Below are 18,605 nucleotides of genomic sequence, written 5' to 3' on the forward strand. Positions count from 1 at the left end.
GATCTAGTCTAAGGGTCTTTATATATTTCCTTGATTGGTTCTCAGCCTTAGCTCGGAATTCTTTGAACTTTTCAAATGTTTCTGATTTCCATGCATATAGTAAACATACCCATAATGAGAGTAGACATCACTGAAAAATATCCATACCCATAACGAGCTTGAATATTCATAGGACCACATACATTAGAATAAAATAATTCCAGCCCGCTATTGGCCCTACCTTCCTTTTTGGTAAAGGATTTTTTAGCCATTTTTCCCTATAGGCAAGATTCACATATGGGATACGATTGTACCTTTAGACTTTAGACTGTCTAAAGGTCGATCGCTTGCTATCCTATTTAAATTTTCCACTCCAATATGATCTAAGATGAGATGTCAAAGGTATGTAGAATTCACAAATGAACATTTTCTTTTAAAATCATTTGTAACCATACTAGAACTTACTATTTCAATTGACAAGGATTTTAAGAAATACAACCCATTTTCCAAATATCCAGATGCCACAAAATTTCCATTGAATCTAATGACAACATTTGAATTGAAATGAAAAGTGTAACAAGAATTAGCAAATTCCGAAATAGAAATAATGTCTCTAAAAACCAGGAACATAAAAACATTTATTCAACACTAAAGTTCCAGCATTTGAAAATTTTAAAAAATAAGTGCCAACAACGACCATGTTGGGCTCATCTCCCCTTAACGGATAAAAATCTTCTCAAATTTTTTAATCTGACAATTCCTGGCAATACCACTTCCTTGCACGACACGTGGATTTTTATAATCCAACGGCTATAAGAACGTTGCTGCATATTTGAAATGAAAACCCATTTTTGGATCGGGTGGGACAAGAACCCGCCCCAACACCTCTTTCGTATCTCCAGTGATGAGAGACTGAATCAACCAAGGCATGAAGCTCTCATGTGCCCTTCTCTGCTCTGCGATTTGTTCTTGGTTGAAGGCCGGCTATCTTCTCTGGTGGTTCTCTCACTACTATTTGTTTTGGGTTCAGAGTGGAAGAAACGATTTTACCGTCAAGATCCCGGTTTGGGGAACTGTCATGTGGTTTGTGTGAGGTTTGGGGATAACTCTTCATCCCGTGATATTCCAGATCCCCTCGGTTACTCTCGTGCTTCTCAGGATCATGTTTTTTTTTTCTTTTCTTTCTGCCAAATCCCTCCTTTTTTCCACCTTAGATTCATAAGTTTTATTTCCTTGAATTCAGAAGTATGTGATTGCTTCTTGAATTTTCAATCCCTTCGATCTAGATTTGATCTGCCTTTTCTTTCTAAACCTTTCTGTACCTCTTCCACCTCCTCCCAGGTGAATCCCTGCTTGATGAAGTCTGCTTTGGGTGGTGGAGTATGCTTGGATGCTTAAGATAGCTTATTTTTCGCTAGCTTAAGAATTTCTTTTTTTGGGTAGGAGTATGGTCTACGATTTGGAAGCCTATCTTTCTTTCTGCGTTTTTTTCTTTCTCTGATTTGGGTTTACGAAGGCCTAATAAGTATTCAAATGCCAAATAAAAAACGCAGAAAGTAGGTCTAGTGTCAAACCTGCAACTTTCCAATGGTGGGAAGGAAGGAAGAGGAACGAGAAAGGGAAATCGGAACGATTTGAAAGCCTCTCCTTTCTGCGTTTTTCTTTTCTCAGATTTTGGGCTTACATGATAAGGTCTAGTGTCAAACCTGCAGCTTTCCAGTGGTGGGAAGGGAAGAAGATGAACGAGAAAGGGAAATCCGAACGATTTGAAAGCATCTCCTGCGTTTTCTTTCCCTCAGATGTTGGGTTTACATTCTAATCGGGTCGGGTTGGGAGAAATCAGCTATCAAATCGGGTTGTGGTTCCTGAAATGGTGCAAACTAATCTCCACCATAGGATCGTTTTATGCCACATGTTGCACAGCAAAGATGGTATTGCCGGGTATTGGCAGATTAAAGAATTGGAGAGGATATTTATCCCCGGTTAACACTCTCTGACTTAGCTCATTATTCTGAAGCCTTTTTGTTTCCTTAAACCCATGTAACATATTGCAAACACGTATAGTGGAACCAGAGTCCACACACATGAATCAGTTGGTTGTACCAACTTATCGAATTCAATTAAAACAAAAGTTTCAGAAATACTTTCTCCTGGCTTCTTTGTCAATGTAACCAAGTATATTTGACAGCTCCTACTCCAGTGCCTCGGCTTGCCGCAAATTAAGGAAACAATTTCTTTCGGCAGCTTTCTTTTGGATTCCACCCTCTTTAACCTTAGGAATCTTGTTATGGATCTTTCCCTTGCTCACCGTCTTCTTCTTATTGCCTTCTAGCTTCAAAAGAGAAAATTTAGTTTTGGCAGTGATCAATACAATTTTTTCCCTTTTAAAGGTAGTCTTTGCTTCAGTAAACATGTTAGTGGGTTCCAAAATATTTGCTTCCACCTATGTGAAAGTTCATTATAACTGAACTATACGCTGTAGGCAGAGAAGCAAGGATAACTTTAATCTTGTACATATTGCCAAAGACTGACAAAGGATTCTAGATCTTGAATGTATTTGTTCATCTTCATGACATGGATCAAGAACTAGAGTCCCCTCGGATATCTTTGAAGTATAAAGTGTTGAAGAGATAGCTTCGCGAGTATGATGATTTTGCTTACCAAATGTCACATACAAGTACTTCATCGCATCCTTAGTTGTGGCCAATTCATTACATGAATTCTGGATGGATTTATCAAAGAACTAAGGATATAGACCCTGGCCTCGAAGTCCTTCTCCCAAAATTTCTCATAGGCCTCTTCCTCCTCTTTGTTATTATGATGAGGCAAAGGAGGAGGTTCCTAATTTAGAATTGAGTGAACATTTTCAGCAATTAAAACCAAGATAAGGTTCTTTTTCTAGTCCAAATATTATGTTTGTCCCTAGCTCTTTTAGCTCTTCCAATCGGAATCATACCACTCCTCCACACTAGGGCGTCCCTAGGCCTCCGTTGAATATGATCATACCACCTTTAATGACTCTCTCGTAGTTTGTCATTGATTGGGGCTACCCCCAAGTCCGATCTAATATGTTCATGCTGTACTCTGTCCTTGTTTTTCCACGCATCCATCTTAACATCCTCATCTCTACTACATAAAGCTTATCAATATGGCACTTCATAACAGCCCAACATTCTGCCCCATACATCATGGCCAGTCGAACAATAGTCCTATAAAACTTTCCTGTAAGCTTTAATGGAATATGTCGGTCGCATAGCACTACGGATGCACCTCTCCAGTTCATCCATCCCACTTTAATCCTCTGTGAAATATCATGTTCTATGTCACCTTCGTTATTTATGAGAGACCTCAGATATCTAAAGTAGTCACTTTGTGGTATCTCTCTTTCCTCAATTTGCACCATACCAGTATCCATCATATTGTGACTAAAATTACACATCATATACTCCATCTTCGTTCTACTAATCTTAAGGTCTTGTTTCCAAGGTTGCACTCCATAGCTCTAACTTAGCGTTAAACCCTTCTTTTGTCTCATCTACCAGAACAATATCATCAGCGAAAAGCATGCACCACGGGACCTCATCCTGAATGCTCTTGGTTAGGTCGTCCATGATAAGCACAAATAGATAAGGGCTTAAGGCGGATCCCTGATGTAACCCAATCATAATTGGGAATTCCTTGCCCTGATCTCCCACAGATCTTACACTAGTCACCACGCCATTATACATATCTTTAATTACCTACATATATTTACTCGACAGTCCTTTCTTCACTAGAGTATGTTGGATTAGATCTCTAGGGACTCGATCATAGGTTTTTCTTTTCCGTCAATGAAGACCATATGAGATCATTCTTGCTATCTCTATACCTTTCCATGAGCCTCCTCAATAAGTAGATAGTTTCTTGATCTACTTGCATGAAGCCACGCAGAGATATGAGCTCTCTTCTCATGCGGCTTCAATAACCTTCCCAAAGTTTCTATGTGACCATTAGCTTTATGCTTATAGTTATCACTTGATATCACTTATATTTGTAAATTGGAACTATAATGCTTCTTCTCATTCATTTGGCATCCTCCTTGTTTAATAAATTAACATGTTAGATAATGTGTTTCAACAATGTATCAATAATTATTCTTGATCACTTTTCACTTTTATGGTTATCACGTATTAAAAATCAATTAAAATTACATCCTCAATAAATAAAAACCTTAAAAAACCTACTAATTTGACGCCAATGAGAGTACGTAATAACCTTAACCAAACAATCAGCAATTGACGTGCATCCCTTCAAGCCCATAACATATGAGAACTAACTCTTAATTCCTCATATGCATTCTTTTCTAACTCCTAGAAAACAAAAACTAGAGTTTCAATGGTAAAACTGTACTTGGGCCAAGAAACAGTTTCTGTGGACCTCAATACATCCCAAACCAGGAAACCCAATTTATTTTTAAAAAAAAAAAAAACATTAAATAGATGTCACTGTGGGCCCAAAATAGCAAGTCCTACTTGCTGATCCACAATGTCTAACCCTAGATATGGTCCCTTACATTAAACACTTTAATGTAAAAATAATGTATGTGGACCCCATTGGATGGGCCCACCAACCCAGGGGAGAAAGGGCCTCTCATATGGGTTTTTAACAAGGTCAATAAATTGAAAACAAAACAGGACCATTAACAGTCTATTTGGGCTGGTCACTGGCATGATCAGGCCATGTGGGCCAAAGGCTGGCCCAAAATCTGACTTGGGTAGGCTGGGCCTAACCGCCCAACCCCATTAAACACATACTAGCCTACAAGGGCTTGAGAAATTACAAAACAAGTCCATAAGTGAAGGCCAATTAGGGCTTTCATAAACCCAAAGCACTACATATGGTGCTCTGCCTGCGTACACGGGTGGGCGATGGCACAGACGAGCTAGTATGGCTGCCTTTTGCACGGGTGACTTGCTCGGGCTGACTGTGCGCTGGGCAGCTTGCAAGCTGCCTTGTGGCTTTGCACAGTGCATGGAGAAGATGAGGGGGGTTCTGTTGGGCATGTGTGGGGAAAGGGGCCTTAGCCAGGCTGCACGCTGGAGAGGGTTGGTTGTCGGTTTGGTTGCCAAGATGCGGACGGCCTTGGCTGCCTGCAGCGGGTGGCTATGGATGTCTTGCGTGCAACTGCCTATGGCACCTTGCTGGTGGCAGCAGGTTTAGTCTGCGGGCCGGCAGTAAAACAACTTGTTTTTCTGTTACATGATGCATGTCCAGCCTACAACTCTTTACACCTAAATGGCCAACTAGCTACTTGCTGGCTAGCAGACTGCCAAAAATCTCCTTTTTTTTTTTGAAGAACAAAAAGGAATGCAAATCAATCAGCAAAGAAATTCAGTAGAGTGAAATCCTAATGGACACAAGAGTGGCTCTTATACCACTTGTTGGCGACAACAACACCAAATCAAAATTTTCCCTATAAGTTGTTCCTTGTAGGCACTAGGGCATTTAAATAAAAACTAGAACTAGGGTTTTAGGATTATCTCTTTGTACTATAAACACAATGCCACAATGCCTTTAAAGGAATATGGCATTTGTCTCTTTTGTCTTAAATGAGTTACCTCATTCAATGATTGATAGAGAACTCGAGCAACGAATTTATTCCTCAAACACTAGAGTTCAAAACTCTGATCTCACAAAGTAGACAAAATACAGGAGGAGGAGAGAGAGGGAGCGAGGCTACAACAAGCATGCCCTACCCTCTACCCAACCTCTAGATTTATAGAATGGGAACCCTAATCTGCAGATGGATCACATGTCAAATGGAAGAATAATATTGGGTGATCCAATTAACAGTGAGAAGTTTTGGACTATTGATCAATGTCCTCATCCATCCTAGAGAGTCTAGAGGAAGAGAATCTTTAATTCAGGTGGATGGATCTCTTGCCATAGTTGATTATGCCTACATAGATCCAAAGCCTGTGGACATATGGTTACTTGAGGGTAGCAAGACCAAGGGGTTTTCATTTACTTTAACTACTTACGATATATTAGGAGTTCCTTCCTTCGAAAGAATATTTCTCAGTTATTGCTAAATTTGACCATGATACATTGCTGCTAAACATATGGAAGTACGTACGCGGAGTTTGTGAAAGGAATTCTTGATGTTGGGTCCTCCCTTGTTCTCTACTCTCTGGTGAAGAAGCAGTTTTTATCTGTTCAAGGACCTTGGATAACTTCTAGGTTACTGAGACATTGGATGGTGCCCGCGCCGACCCTCAAATCTCTCAAGGCCTGATAGATAGATATAGCTAACTTGACTTGAGTATATATAATTTGTTCTTTATATTTACATATTGTATTTGCATAAATTTGCCCCTCCCAGACCCTGTAGTAGTAGGGGCCTCATGCATTGGGTAGCCCTTTTTTATGTTGTAGTTGAGTACTTCTATTGTGTTTGTTGTCATGTGCTTGCATTATCAATAGAGTGCTTGAAGTTCTTATATGTTATTTGTCAGAGTTTTTGATTATGTAAGATCTGAATTCTTCTTCATTTATCAGAATAACCTAATTATTCTTATATATTCTTATTAGTGATTTTGATTCCGTGGGATCTAAATTCTTCTTCCTTTTTATCAGATTAATTTGTTTAAGCAGTTATGAAATTATTTACTAATAACCACACCCCTAAATGGTAATAACCAAAACCATTTAAAGTGAAAGAAATAATTACGTTAACAATATTACATAATGGGTATTAAACCAACATCATCAAAAACCTTAGCCATTGAAACTACTTTGTCAAAGAATCTCAACCATTGATTAGACTTAAAAGCTTTTGGAATTTTTTTTCAAATATAATTATTAAATAAATAATGATATTTGTAATGCATTTGTAAACTCTTTACAAAACTACCATCGAGCTTGGAATTTTGTCCAATCATATAGTCAGATAATCCTCTCATGATATTTTCCCTATTTGGGAAGTGGATTTCTTGTTGAATATCTGTACTATTAACAGATGAACATTGTGAATCCAACACACTGATATATAGCTAGTGTATGCATCAACCTTAGTATGTCAAAACACACAAAGTGCAACTACAATTGTAAGGAACTCTCAGGTATGGTGACCAGCAACTAACACAGAGAATTTTGTAATTTAAAAACTGATGGTAGTCCATGCAAGATTCTCAAATGCTCCTGTTCGATACATATATGTATAATATGAATATTCATGTTTATATTCTTTTAATCGTATTTGGAAAATATATAACATAACAACCATATCAACAAAATACCTAATTTATCCCTAGTTGCGAACAGTTCTATATATATAGCCTTGGGACAACATATCATATATTAAATAATAATACAAATGAATTTAACTTAAACACTTTAAATTGGGTTTGATGAGCACATATCCAACAAAATCCATCATGCATATTTGTCTTTGCAGGAAACGTGGGTGCTGATTATGCCATTTTTGAGCAAGGTGCTTCAGCTGGCAATGTAGGAAATGAGAAATTAGTGGAGGAGGAAAAGGCAAACCCAGTGGCGCTGCTTCTCTCATCCGCCATGATGCTTAGGCATCTCCAATTTCCTAAATTTGCAGATCGATTGGAGAAAGCAGTGAAGCATGTAATCTCAGAGGGGAAGTGCCTTACAAAAGATCTTGGGGGAAGTTGCACAACCCAACAAGTGGTTGATTCCATCATTAAAGCTCTGGACTGAGTGAACAGATCCATTAGATTATTTTGTCGTGCTAGAATCTGGCTTCCAATACATGGACTCTAAAGCTGTGTTTGGTATGCATTCTTGGAATGTATTCTTGGTGGATTTTGCATTCTCGGACAATAAAAATAACTATTTTTCATCATTTCAGAATGCAAAATCAACCTAGAATGCATTCTTTGAATGCATACCAAACACAGCCTAAAATTGCACTTATAATTTATTCTTTCAAACGATATTGTTTTGAATAATCCGAATCCATATAAAATGAGAAGCCGTCTGGTAAAATGAGGGTTTACGCTAGCACCTTTTTGTCTATCTTTTCTTCCTCACAGGGAATGATCTTGCTATGACCCACCTATGTACGATACCATTTGGACACATCTCATTGGTGCATTCCCGTGTCACTTGCTCAGAAAACCCTCTCCCGTAATATTTATTGGAAACATTAATATTAGGATTTTTTTTTTCTTCCTTTTTTGATGAAAAACAAAACATATTATTAAAAAAGAAACATATTATCTATAACCACAGTAGAAAGCTTATGTGGAGGAACAAGGCTGACTGTTAACACACTTGTTATTTTCTGTGATTGCATGCTTATTTTTATTCATGATCCCTGTCCCCTGTAATCTAAGAGTCCCCCTATTTGTATACATTTAATGAGTCCTTCATGTGTTTGTATGTCTCACTTCTTTTTTTTCTTTTCTTCTCATGCATTATGTTTTTCACTTTAGGTCTTGCATGCTTGACATCATGACGTTTTGATTTTAGTTAATTTATGAGTAAATTACTCCCCCCTCCCCTCGATTATGCCCTAATGACAAGCCCTTCCCCTGCATATTGAGTAATAGCTCGCCCCTGCCTTGAAATCAAAAGATTCTATAAACTGTACCAATTTTGTGAGAATCGTTGTTAATTGATGAAATCACCTTAAATATATTCAATTAAACCCCCAAATGCCCTTATGTTTGTAATATTCTAATAATACCCCTAATAACAAGAGTGAAAATGAAAAAGAAAACTTCAAGAAGTTCTCTTCTTCTTCCTTCATTCACATACTCCGGCGGAACCAAAGCTTGGTTGCAAGTATCTCTGACACTATTCTTCCTCATTCAAACACTCCCCAGTGGTAATCTTGACTGGCGGAGAGTGGTATACACCTTGTGAGACCAACAAACATAACACCATGACTGTTCAGAATTATTATGAAGAATTCTGAACTTGGTTCACAAGATAGCAGCGGCAAGAAAGGTAGAAAATAAATATGATACAAGTGATGAGGGGTGCAGAGGGTAGAGACCCACTATGTTGTCTCCTTACAAGTGCAGTTGCAGTATAGGTGCATGTGCATGTGCTGGTGCGGGTAGGAGGACCAGAAGATGTTTGCAGATTAGACAGTGCTTGTGCCGGAGATGGTCTGATGTTGATCGGATTCTGTTCAACGAGGACAAAGATTTCCATGCCAAGGAAGCAATACCTAAAACCGTTGATGAAGTAATAATGCTTAGCCTCCAAGAGATCAACTTCGTCCCTTCCATTCTTGCCCGTCAAATTCCTAACTGCTTTACTCGATAAGCAACTCTCGTAGTCTTCCTTCCCCACCTCCTTAACCTTGTATGTCGGGTTATCCTTATCATACTTGAAGTTTGAAGAAAAAGAAGAAATACGAAAGGATTCAAAAACAACTTTAGTAGCTAACAGGTCAAAACTAGACTCCTTCACTCCAATCCAGGAGTAAAATCAACAAATTAAAGCAAAAAAAAATGATAAACAGAGAAATCTGGGGTAAAAGAATCTGACGCATTTAATTTAATTTTTCAATTTTCGCTTCTATGGGAAAACAAGAAGTAAATATTTTTTTAAATTACAGTGAAAAAGTAAGAGAAATTAATGGAGAAAAGAGAAGAAGAAAGTAAACGAGAGGGAGAGAGAAGATTATAGAGCCGGTCGTTGATATGAAAATGTTGTTTGGTGGACCATTCTACGCAGTTAACGAAAGGCAACAGGTTAGTGCGAAGAGCATTGTTGACACCAGAATCACAACAATCCGCCCCCACACCTCCATCTCTTCCCATCTATCGCAGTTCAAGTTTCAGAATAGCCCTAATCTAAAGAGAGATGAGTTGCAGATACTTGAAGCAGTAATGGCGATTTCAGCTCCTCAAGGTCGAGTTCTCTTTTCCAATGGTTGGAGACGAGAGAGCAAAGAGAGAGAACATCTTCCGTGTTGAATGTTTTAAGATAAATTCTCTGAGGGTAATATAGTCTTTTTTTGACACTTAACAACGATTTTTCACAGAATGGGTACGGTTGATAGAATCTTTTGATTTTTGGGGAGGGGAGAGCTATTACTCAATATGCTGGGGAAGGGCTTGTCACTAGGGCATAATCAAGGGGAGGGGGGAGTAATTTACCCTTAATCTATCTCTCATACACATTCGTTCGTTCATGCTTCATATGTCATGTTATGCCTTTGTATTTCTCCATGCTCCTATGTCTTGATTTACTCCATGCATTTATGTAATCTAGGTCTTAGTCTTTCTATTGTATTTCCATCTCCCCTTGTATTTTATCACGTATTTACCATAGTTTCTCTACATCTAGTTTTTCTTTGCTATTGTCACCATTTGTATGCTTCACATGCCATTGTTCGTTGTCATTATTTTCTTTACTCTCATTTATACTAACCCTACTATGCAACCAAGCATCCAAGTATGTTTCCTTAGGGTGTGTTTGGTTGCGTAAATCTGTTGGAGCCTATACTGATTATGGATGGATATCCACAAAGTTGCCATATGTGGAGTCGTTATTCTAGAAAATAAACTGTTTGGTTATTATGATTCTGTGACGTGAATCTTCTTAAAAAATTGTTTAGTTAGCCTAAGTCTGTCAGTTGGATTCATCCTGAATCTATCTGAAAACACTGTTTAGTTACATTGGGTCTGTCAATTGATAAAATATTAGTTTTTAATTAAATATTAGTTTTATATTAAATTTATCTTTAAATTAAATATTAGTTTTTTATTTAATTGATTATTAGTGTTTTATTTAAAAAATATAAGCATAATATTTAACTTAAAAATGGTACTTTATATAATAAAATATAAGATTTTATTTTGTTAACTATTAGTATTTTATTTAATTAAATAGTGTTTTATTCTTTTAATAAAATATTAATTATTAAAAATGTTGCTTCTAGGTTGAATCAAGATATTTAAATGTAATATGGAATCAGGTGGTCCATATGTGAGTTCACCTCTTAAGGTAAACTCAGTAATGAAGCAACTTTAGTACAGAAAGTGGAATCAGATGGTTCTCTTAATTCTGTGGAATTACACAACCAAACAATTTAATAATTGAGAATCACGATTCCACGAAATTACCATCTATGGATTTACGCAACCAAACACACCCTTACCTTTCCTTGTACTTTACCTTTGTTTTTATCCTTTTCTTGTACTTTATATTCCTTTCCCAAAAGCATGTTATATCATTGCCTAGGCCCTAGCCAAGTAATGGGAAGACCGGCTAGTTTGAATGGATTCGCTAATATCTTCCACGGACCGTAACTTGACCTGTACTCAGACCAATGGACCAATCAATCTCCAAAGAGCATGACATGAGAGTCATTACATTTACACTTTAGGTCCTGGACCCTATTCTAGTTGTGAGTCCAACATTCAATTCACCTCTCTTTCCCTCCCCAAAGAGGGATGAGGTGGAGGACACGAGGTGATCCCCCGCCATGAAAACCATTTTGTCCTCACACTTAGAATTCGGGCCTAGGATCCAATGAGTAAATCTATCCACGGTAAGTGGGAAGAGCTATACGTGATTCCATATGGTTTAGTCAGAGAGACCGGGTAAGTGGTCAGGTTACGAGAGTGGAAAGGTATTAGCACCCCATCTCACCTAGTTAAACTAGTCTTTCTATTATATGCTAATTTTCAAACATTTTCCCTTAATAACATGTCCTATACCAGAATGCAAGGCAAAATTATGAAGCATTAAACATGGGGAAATAAGAATAAAATATTATGTTATGAATTAAAAATTAATCACTATGTATATTAAAAAGAAATACTTGAATGGTCTACATTTTGCCAAAATGAAGGAAAAGTATAAATATATATTTGCACGCAAAACCAATAAAGTAAAGAAAATGCATGAAATGCGGAGTGTGAGATGTCTCCCGACTCACGTGGAGACGAACAATCAACTTGCCTCTCTCTTCTCGGACAGAGCAACAACTATATTAGAGGGATTTGGGTTACTCAGACTTTAGGTAGAGTAATGGTTGTAAAAGGGATTTTTGTTACTCAAACTTCAGGTAGAGTAATGGTATCACATGTTTCAAGGAGGGGATCGGGCAGGGCTTCATAGCGAACTTGAAAAAAGGCTCTTGGATGCACAAATAAGGAGAAAAACCTTCAAAAACGTGCTTCCCAAGGTGGAGAGGGATCTCTCTCAAAATAGGGGGTACTCTATTTATAGGTGATTTTGGCACTTCGCGGAGTCACAGAAGTACGAAAAGCAACTCTGTGGCGCTGCAGAAGGCATCAAAACTTCAGCGAAAGAAACTTAATCATCATTCTGCGGTGGAAAGTTATTCATAGTTTGGCATTCAGGGCGCCACGGAGGGAATCCCTCGGTGCCGTGGATGGTGTCCGTGAAGTTAATCAGAATTGATCTTCGTATAGCCAGTCTCTTGGGAAGGATATTTTTGGGAATTTTGGGTGTTTTTCAAGGTTCTGGGAGGTCCTTTGAAGAGCGTGGTGCCAATATTTGTCTATGTCCAATTGTCGTCATCGCCGAGAGGGGGGTAATTTTCAGCGTCTACACTTGTTCAGTAGATTCTTCTAAGGTCATATCCTTGACTCTTTTCTTTATTTCACTGATGACCTTTTCATCTTTGTCAACTAGGGTTTTATACCTATCCTTGGGTGGAGAGACATCAACTTGATGTTCATTGATTCTTCTACCACTAAGGTTCTTTTGTTGAATACTCTGTAGGCACAATTGTTCATAGAGTATCCAAGAAATATACCTTCATCGGTTTTGATATCAAACTTACCATTGTGGTCTGTAGTATTGAGGATTGAACAATTATAACCAAAGATTTGGAAGTAATCAACCTTGGGTGTCTTCCCATGGTATAATTCATATGGTGTCTTAGATAAGATTTTTCTAATTAAAACACGGTTTAGGACATGCCGCATTAACTGCTTCTTGTATTTTTTGTGTTTTCTTTCAACCCAAAAGTACTTAAGCAATGAATATTTATTGAGCGTTGTTCTAGAAGTTTCTTGTATTTTTGGTGTTTCCTTTCAACAACCCCATTGGATTGATGTAACGACCCCGATCCAAGGACCAGGTGGGGCCTATAACAACAGAGTCCAGTCAAGACCGCACAGGAAAACATTTGGTCAAGCATTCAATATAATCGAAGTGCACAAAAATTAAAGATATAACTGTAAGCGGAAGATAACGATTTCAAACTTAAAACATGGTACTGAGGGCTCTAACATCTACAATCCATACTCTCCAAGGAGCGGAATAGAACTTCAAAATAATTACAGTCATCCGGATTCAGGATCCTCTTTCAAAATAAAGATCATTTACGACAACAGAGTTCTATCTATTTCAAAGTAATAGACTCCAAAAATGATCCTCAGATCATCAGTCTTCATCTTGCTCGACAATAGCAACGTCCTTGCCCTTATTCATGCCTATCTTATCTGTAAAAAATTTATCATTCGAGGAATGAGCTATCACCCAGTAAGAAATGATATTATCAATCATGCTAACAAAATAACATGCAATTAAAATTTTATTTTCTATATATAAGCATGGCATCATTCCTTATCATTTGAATAATAATCATTCAATCAGCCAATTTCCATCAATCTTTCAATCATTCATCTATCGGTAACATTTCATTCATTTTATCATTTTTCATTTTATTTCAGTCTTAAGTCTTCATCTAGTATATCTCCGTCGTACTACCGAAGTAGCTCTAGTTACAAATCACTAGAATGGGTTTAATTGTACCATCGAAATGGCTCCAGTTACAAACCACTGGAATGGATTCAGTGATGGCCTCAACACCCATCTTCATAGGCACTTCATGAGCACCGGGTCGTATGTTGGTCATGCCTATCGGCACTTAACTTTCTTTTCATTTTCCTTCTTTGTTAATCATTTTTAGTCATCATTCATAGAATCATGTATCATTTATATTCCCATTGATAACCATAAGATCATTCAACATTCAAGCATATAGAGACCTAACATAGTCATATCAAGAAATCTTTACTAAATATCACCATAAACATTGCATAAACATAAATGTGTTCAATCTACAATATTAACCATCAATTAACAATGCTTCCTTACCAACACTTTTGCGTTCTGATCGTCCAATTAATGTCGGCCTTTCGAGGGTCCTTATTCTTCAAATAAAAATCCCAAAACTTAGGGTTCTTATCTCAGATCCTCAAACAAGCTCAAAATCTCTTCAATCCAAGATAGGTTCTAGTGGAAATCATCAATTGTAAAATTTTGTTATGTCACTGTTTTACCTACAATGATATAAAAATACAAAATAAATACTTAATGTGCTTAATATTGAACAAGATCAGTGGCTACTAAAAGCTAACATCCATGTATTTATTTCATAATAAGACCATACATCTTGAAACCCCTCCTAACATAAAGTTACAAATATTTCAAAAACACCATTCTGACTAAAATAGAATTGGAGTCATCAACTTGTAAAAATCATAAATCCAATCTCCTGAATTCAATGTGTTCAATCTTTTTGAAGAATTTATAAGACTGATTAAAGTTCATTCAGTCCAAAAATTAGATCAAAATTCAAAGTAGAAGTACCTCTGACACATCTCTCAGTCTCGGGTACAGAAAACTACCCTAATAGTGACCTGTCTGTGAGCACGAATTTATAAATATATCAAATGAACTTATTTTTTAATATAATTTTCAGGAGATCATATTAACACATAGATATACTCCCAATAATTATTTAAGACCATGAATCGATCCCTAACTATGGTAGATAACATGAACAATCTTGGGCTACTGTTCTATCCATCCCAGAAATTTTGAAAACAAGAAAAATCAGTTACTTTTCTCTCATCATCTCTTGTATCCGAATTTTCCATGTTTCGCTACCATGATTTAAACTAGAAAACTATCAGTATAACATGAATAATGTATGCCTTAACCCATATAAAATTCATAATGTTTCCTCAAGCATCAAAGCCCTAATCTTCCATCCCATTTATAAAATTTTCTCCAAAAGACTAAAAATCAGAATTTAAGGATGGAAAACCTACCTTGTTGAAGAATACCAAGTCTTGATCCTAGCTTTAGCCCTTTACTCCATCATACTTCAAGTTCCAATCTTTAATCCAGCCTTGGAAATCTTCTCACAAAACCCTAGAATTTGAACACTCAAACCCCCAAGTTTTTTCTTTTCCCCCTTCCACGATTTTCCTTCCCTCTCTTTGATTTTTCTTGTTTTTCTTTCTCTTCTCTTTTTCTTAGAATGACTCTCTCTCTTTCTTAGATTTATCTCACTTAAAATCTCTCTTATGCCCCTCCATTATCTTCTTCTTTGCTATTTTATTACCTCATTAATTTACATCTTATTTGAAATCTCCCTTATGCCCCTCCATTATCTTCTTCGTTCCTATTATATCTCCTTATTAATTTATATCTTACTTGAAATCTCCCTTATGCCCTTCCATTATCTTATTCTTTCCTATTATATCTCCTCATTAATTTATAGCTTACTTGAAATCTCTCTTATGCCCTCATTTAACTCTTCTTTTCCTTTTGTAACTTTCCCATTAAACCCTCACTTAAACTTTTCTTTTTCTTTTGTACACAACCTATAGTGAATTAGTATTTAGAATCTTTCTAGTGAGTTTCCTATAATGTCCTTGTTTCCCTATTTCATTGAACCAAAAAATAACTCATAAAGAACCAATATGAACCAAATAGTAAACTATGAATCAAATAGTGAACCAAACATATCTTTCATATACTTTAAATTATAAACCATAGTATATAAAAATGTACCATAGTGTATAAAATCAATACATAGTCTACATACATAGATCAAGGGTTATAAAATTACATAATACCCTTACATGGTTATACATGACCAACAACCATACTCATGCTTATAATTCATTATGAAACATGCAAAAATCATAATTACATGAAATCTTACCATAAATTAACAATATCAACATGAAAATTGATTCCCTACCATCCAGCCTAGTCATATAAAAAGTAAGATAGTAAACCAATATTAAAATAAAATTCTTGGGTCGAGGTATTACAATTGAGGTTTCCTAAGAGAAAAAAAAATTGTGTTATGCCTTGTTCATTACAGAAGTGTCCAAACTGATTGAGGTTATCAAATTCACCTCCTTGATCACTTCTTATAGTGGTTATTAGATATTCTTTTTTTATTTTGTATTATCTTGCAAAGAGACAAATTCATCAAAGGCATCGTTCTTATATTTTAGGAATAATATTCAAGTATAGCGGGAATAGTCATCCACTATAACAAAATTATAATGTTTTTCACTCAAACTAGCAGTAGTAATATGACCAAATAAGTCCATATGTAGCAAGTTAAGTGGTTTGGTAGTAGACACTATGTTGTTAGACTTGTGAGAAACCTTAAATTGTTTTGCCTTTTAATAAGCTTCACAATAGTGATTTTTGTCAAACTTTAGTTTTCGTGGGTTTCTAACTAGATTCTTAGATGCAATGTATTGAATGTGCTTAACATTGACATGTCCAATCTTTCTATGCCACACATTAGATTCATCATTTAGATATCAAACATGTATTGCTACTACTATCATCAAATATATAAGTATAGATGTTTTCTCTTCTATCACCTTTCAGAATAACATTGTCATTTGTATCCTTAACTAGACAATGAGAAACATTAAAACTTACTTTAAATCTAATACTATATAGTTGATTTACAATCGATAAATTGTAAGCTAATTTATGAACTAAGCAGACATTTGAGATAATTGTACCTCCAATGATAATTTTATCAATTCTGATTATCTTCTCTTTGTTGTTGTCTCTAAATGTTACACATCATTTATCGTATTTTCATATTTTGAAGAACAACTTGGGATTTGTAGAGAAAAAGACCTCATACACTCCAAGTCATGTTTTGATGATAACAAATAAAGTCTCTTTTGGACTAACATTTGTGTAAGATGTTTAGATGAGAGCGTAGCACCAAGTGAGGGGGAACGTACACAAGAGCGTATATAAATACATACAAGATTACTGCTCAAGATGATTCTAAAGACATGGAAGTCAATTCAAAGAGTCAAACCTTGAAGACAAAAGGCCTTGGCTAACAAAAGAGCATATTGTCAAGATTGAAGATAATTGAAGACTTTGTAATCATTTATTTGTAAATATAAAGTCACAAATGATGTAATGCACACACACAAGCATGCATTCATTTAGATGGACCTTAGGAAGTGAAATGAACCCCTAAGACATGTGACCATTTTGTTTTGGAACCCCCCATAACAACCCCTTAATGATATTGGCTTATTTTCACTGAAATTACCCAATCCGGCATATCGGTTCCCAAAACGGCATACCTAATTAATGACAATCTCAGGAAATTGGTCACAGTAGGCCTCTGGAGTACGCTGGATGATGCTGGATCATATTTAGCCTATGTACTACCCTGATCCGGCATACCGAATAACTATCCAGCATACAGGATCAATAAAAGACTGTTATAATTTGACCATTATTCCTCTCTTGTATATGAAAATTAGGTAATCCAGCATACCGGATTGGGATCCAACATACCAAATTATTTATGGCTTTTGGAATCCGATCTTAATTTAGATTTCTAATTAAATTAGACTATCTAGCCTATAAATACCCACTTGTTTAAGGCTCTAAAAATCACTAATAATCATAATTAAGAGCCTCCAATACAAGTCGCTTTCAAGTGAGAAATCAAGCATTCATTCAAGACATAGTCTCTCACAAGCTTCCTTCATTCACTTTGCATTTAGCTTCAAAGATTGAAAGGTAGCAAAACTTTACTAAGGTTTGAGGTAACTGTAATCTCTTAGTACCACCTTTACTTATTTTTAAGTAGGTTGAGTTCTCATGCTCGGAATCAAGAGTAGATTGAGTCCTCTTACTCATTAACTCAAGATTAGTTGTTGTTGAGTTCTTTTGCTCATTATTCAAGAGTTGTACGAGTCCTCTTGTTTATACTCAAGATTTATTTTAGTGAAATTCTTTCTAAGGTGAGAGCAGTGGACGTAGGCAAGTATTGGCTGAACCACTATAAATCTTGTGTGTTATCTTTGTTATTTGTTTGATTTCATTGATAACTTGTTTAAATTCCGTAATAAGTTTTTATTCCTTACTTTCACCTATTCACCCCTCTCTAGGTGAATTCACAAGATTTACCATCATATGCTTGGAGCATTCACTGTTGATGTATCATTTAGTTGGATCCTAGCTATTCAAGTATAACTACAAAACAAAATCAATTGTATATTGGCCCCCATAACCTCATGGGTTCATCAAGGTTAGGATCAAACACCCCTTTGGGTATCCAAACTCTTCTTGTAAAATATCTTTGGTTTTGTTGTGTGTGTGTGTATGTGTATGTGTATGGTCGCTAAGTCTTTGTTGTGCATGTGATCTTTGAGATTTGTTTAACCTTTGATATTTAGGATCACGAATATCAAATAGTGATTGAGCTCTTGCCTCCTTTTGATTTTTGGATAACTTATGATACCTTCGATCGCATATATCGAATGGAGATCTTGCTCTCATCTCTCTTTGTGGTCTAGATAATCTTCAAGGTC

The 18,605-nt window shown here is 36.3% G+C and overlaps 1 protein-coding gene across 1 annotated transcript in view; it reads left to right on the plus strand.

The window, feature by feature from the left end:
• The window catches only part of LOC122667697 (isocitrate dehydrogenase [NAD] regulatory subunit 1, mitochondrial-like), a 93,023-nt gene extending 85,277 nt beyond the window's left edge, over nt 1-7,746 (plus strand). Inside the window, exon 4 of the mRNA XM_043864080.1 lies at nt 7,415-7,746. Coding sequence (XP_043720015.1) covers nt 7,415-7,689 — 275 coding nt within the window. The 3' untranslated portion in view covers nt 7,690-7,746. The remainder of the gene's footprint in view (nt 1-7,414) is intronic.
• Nucleotides 7,747-18,605: the final 10,859 nt, after the last annotated feature.

Source organism: Telopea speciosissima, chromosome 7 (assembly GCF_018873765.1).
Source record: "Telopea speciosissima isolate NSW1024214 ecotype Mountain lineage chromosome 7, Tspe_v1, whole genome shotgun sequence".
Lineage (NCBI taxonomy): Eukaryota > Viridiplantae > Streptophyta > Magnoliopsida > Proteales > Proteaceae > Telopea > Telopea speciosissima.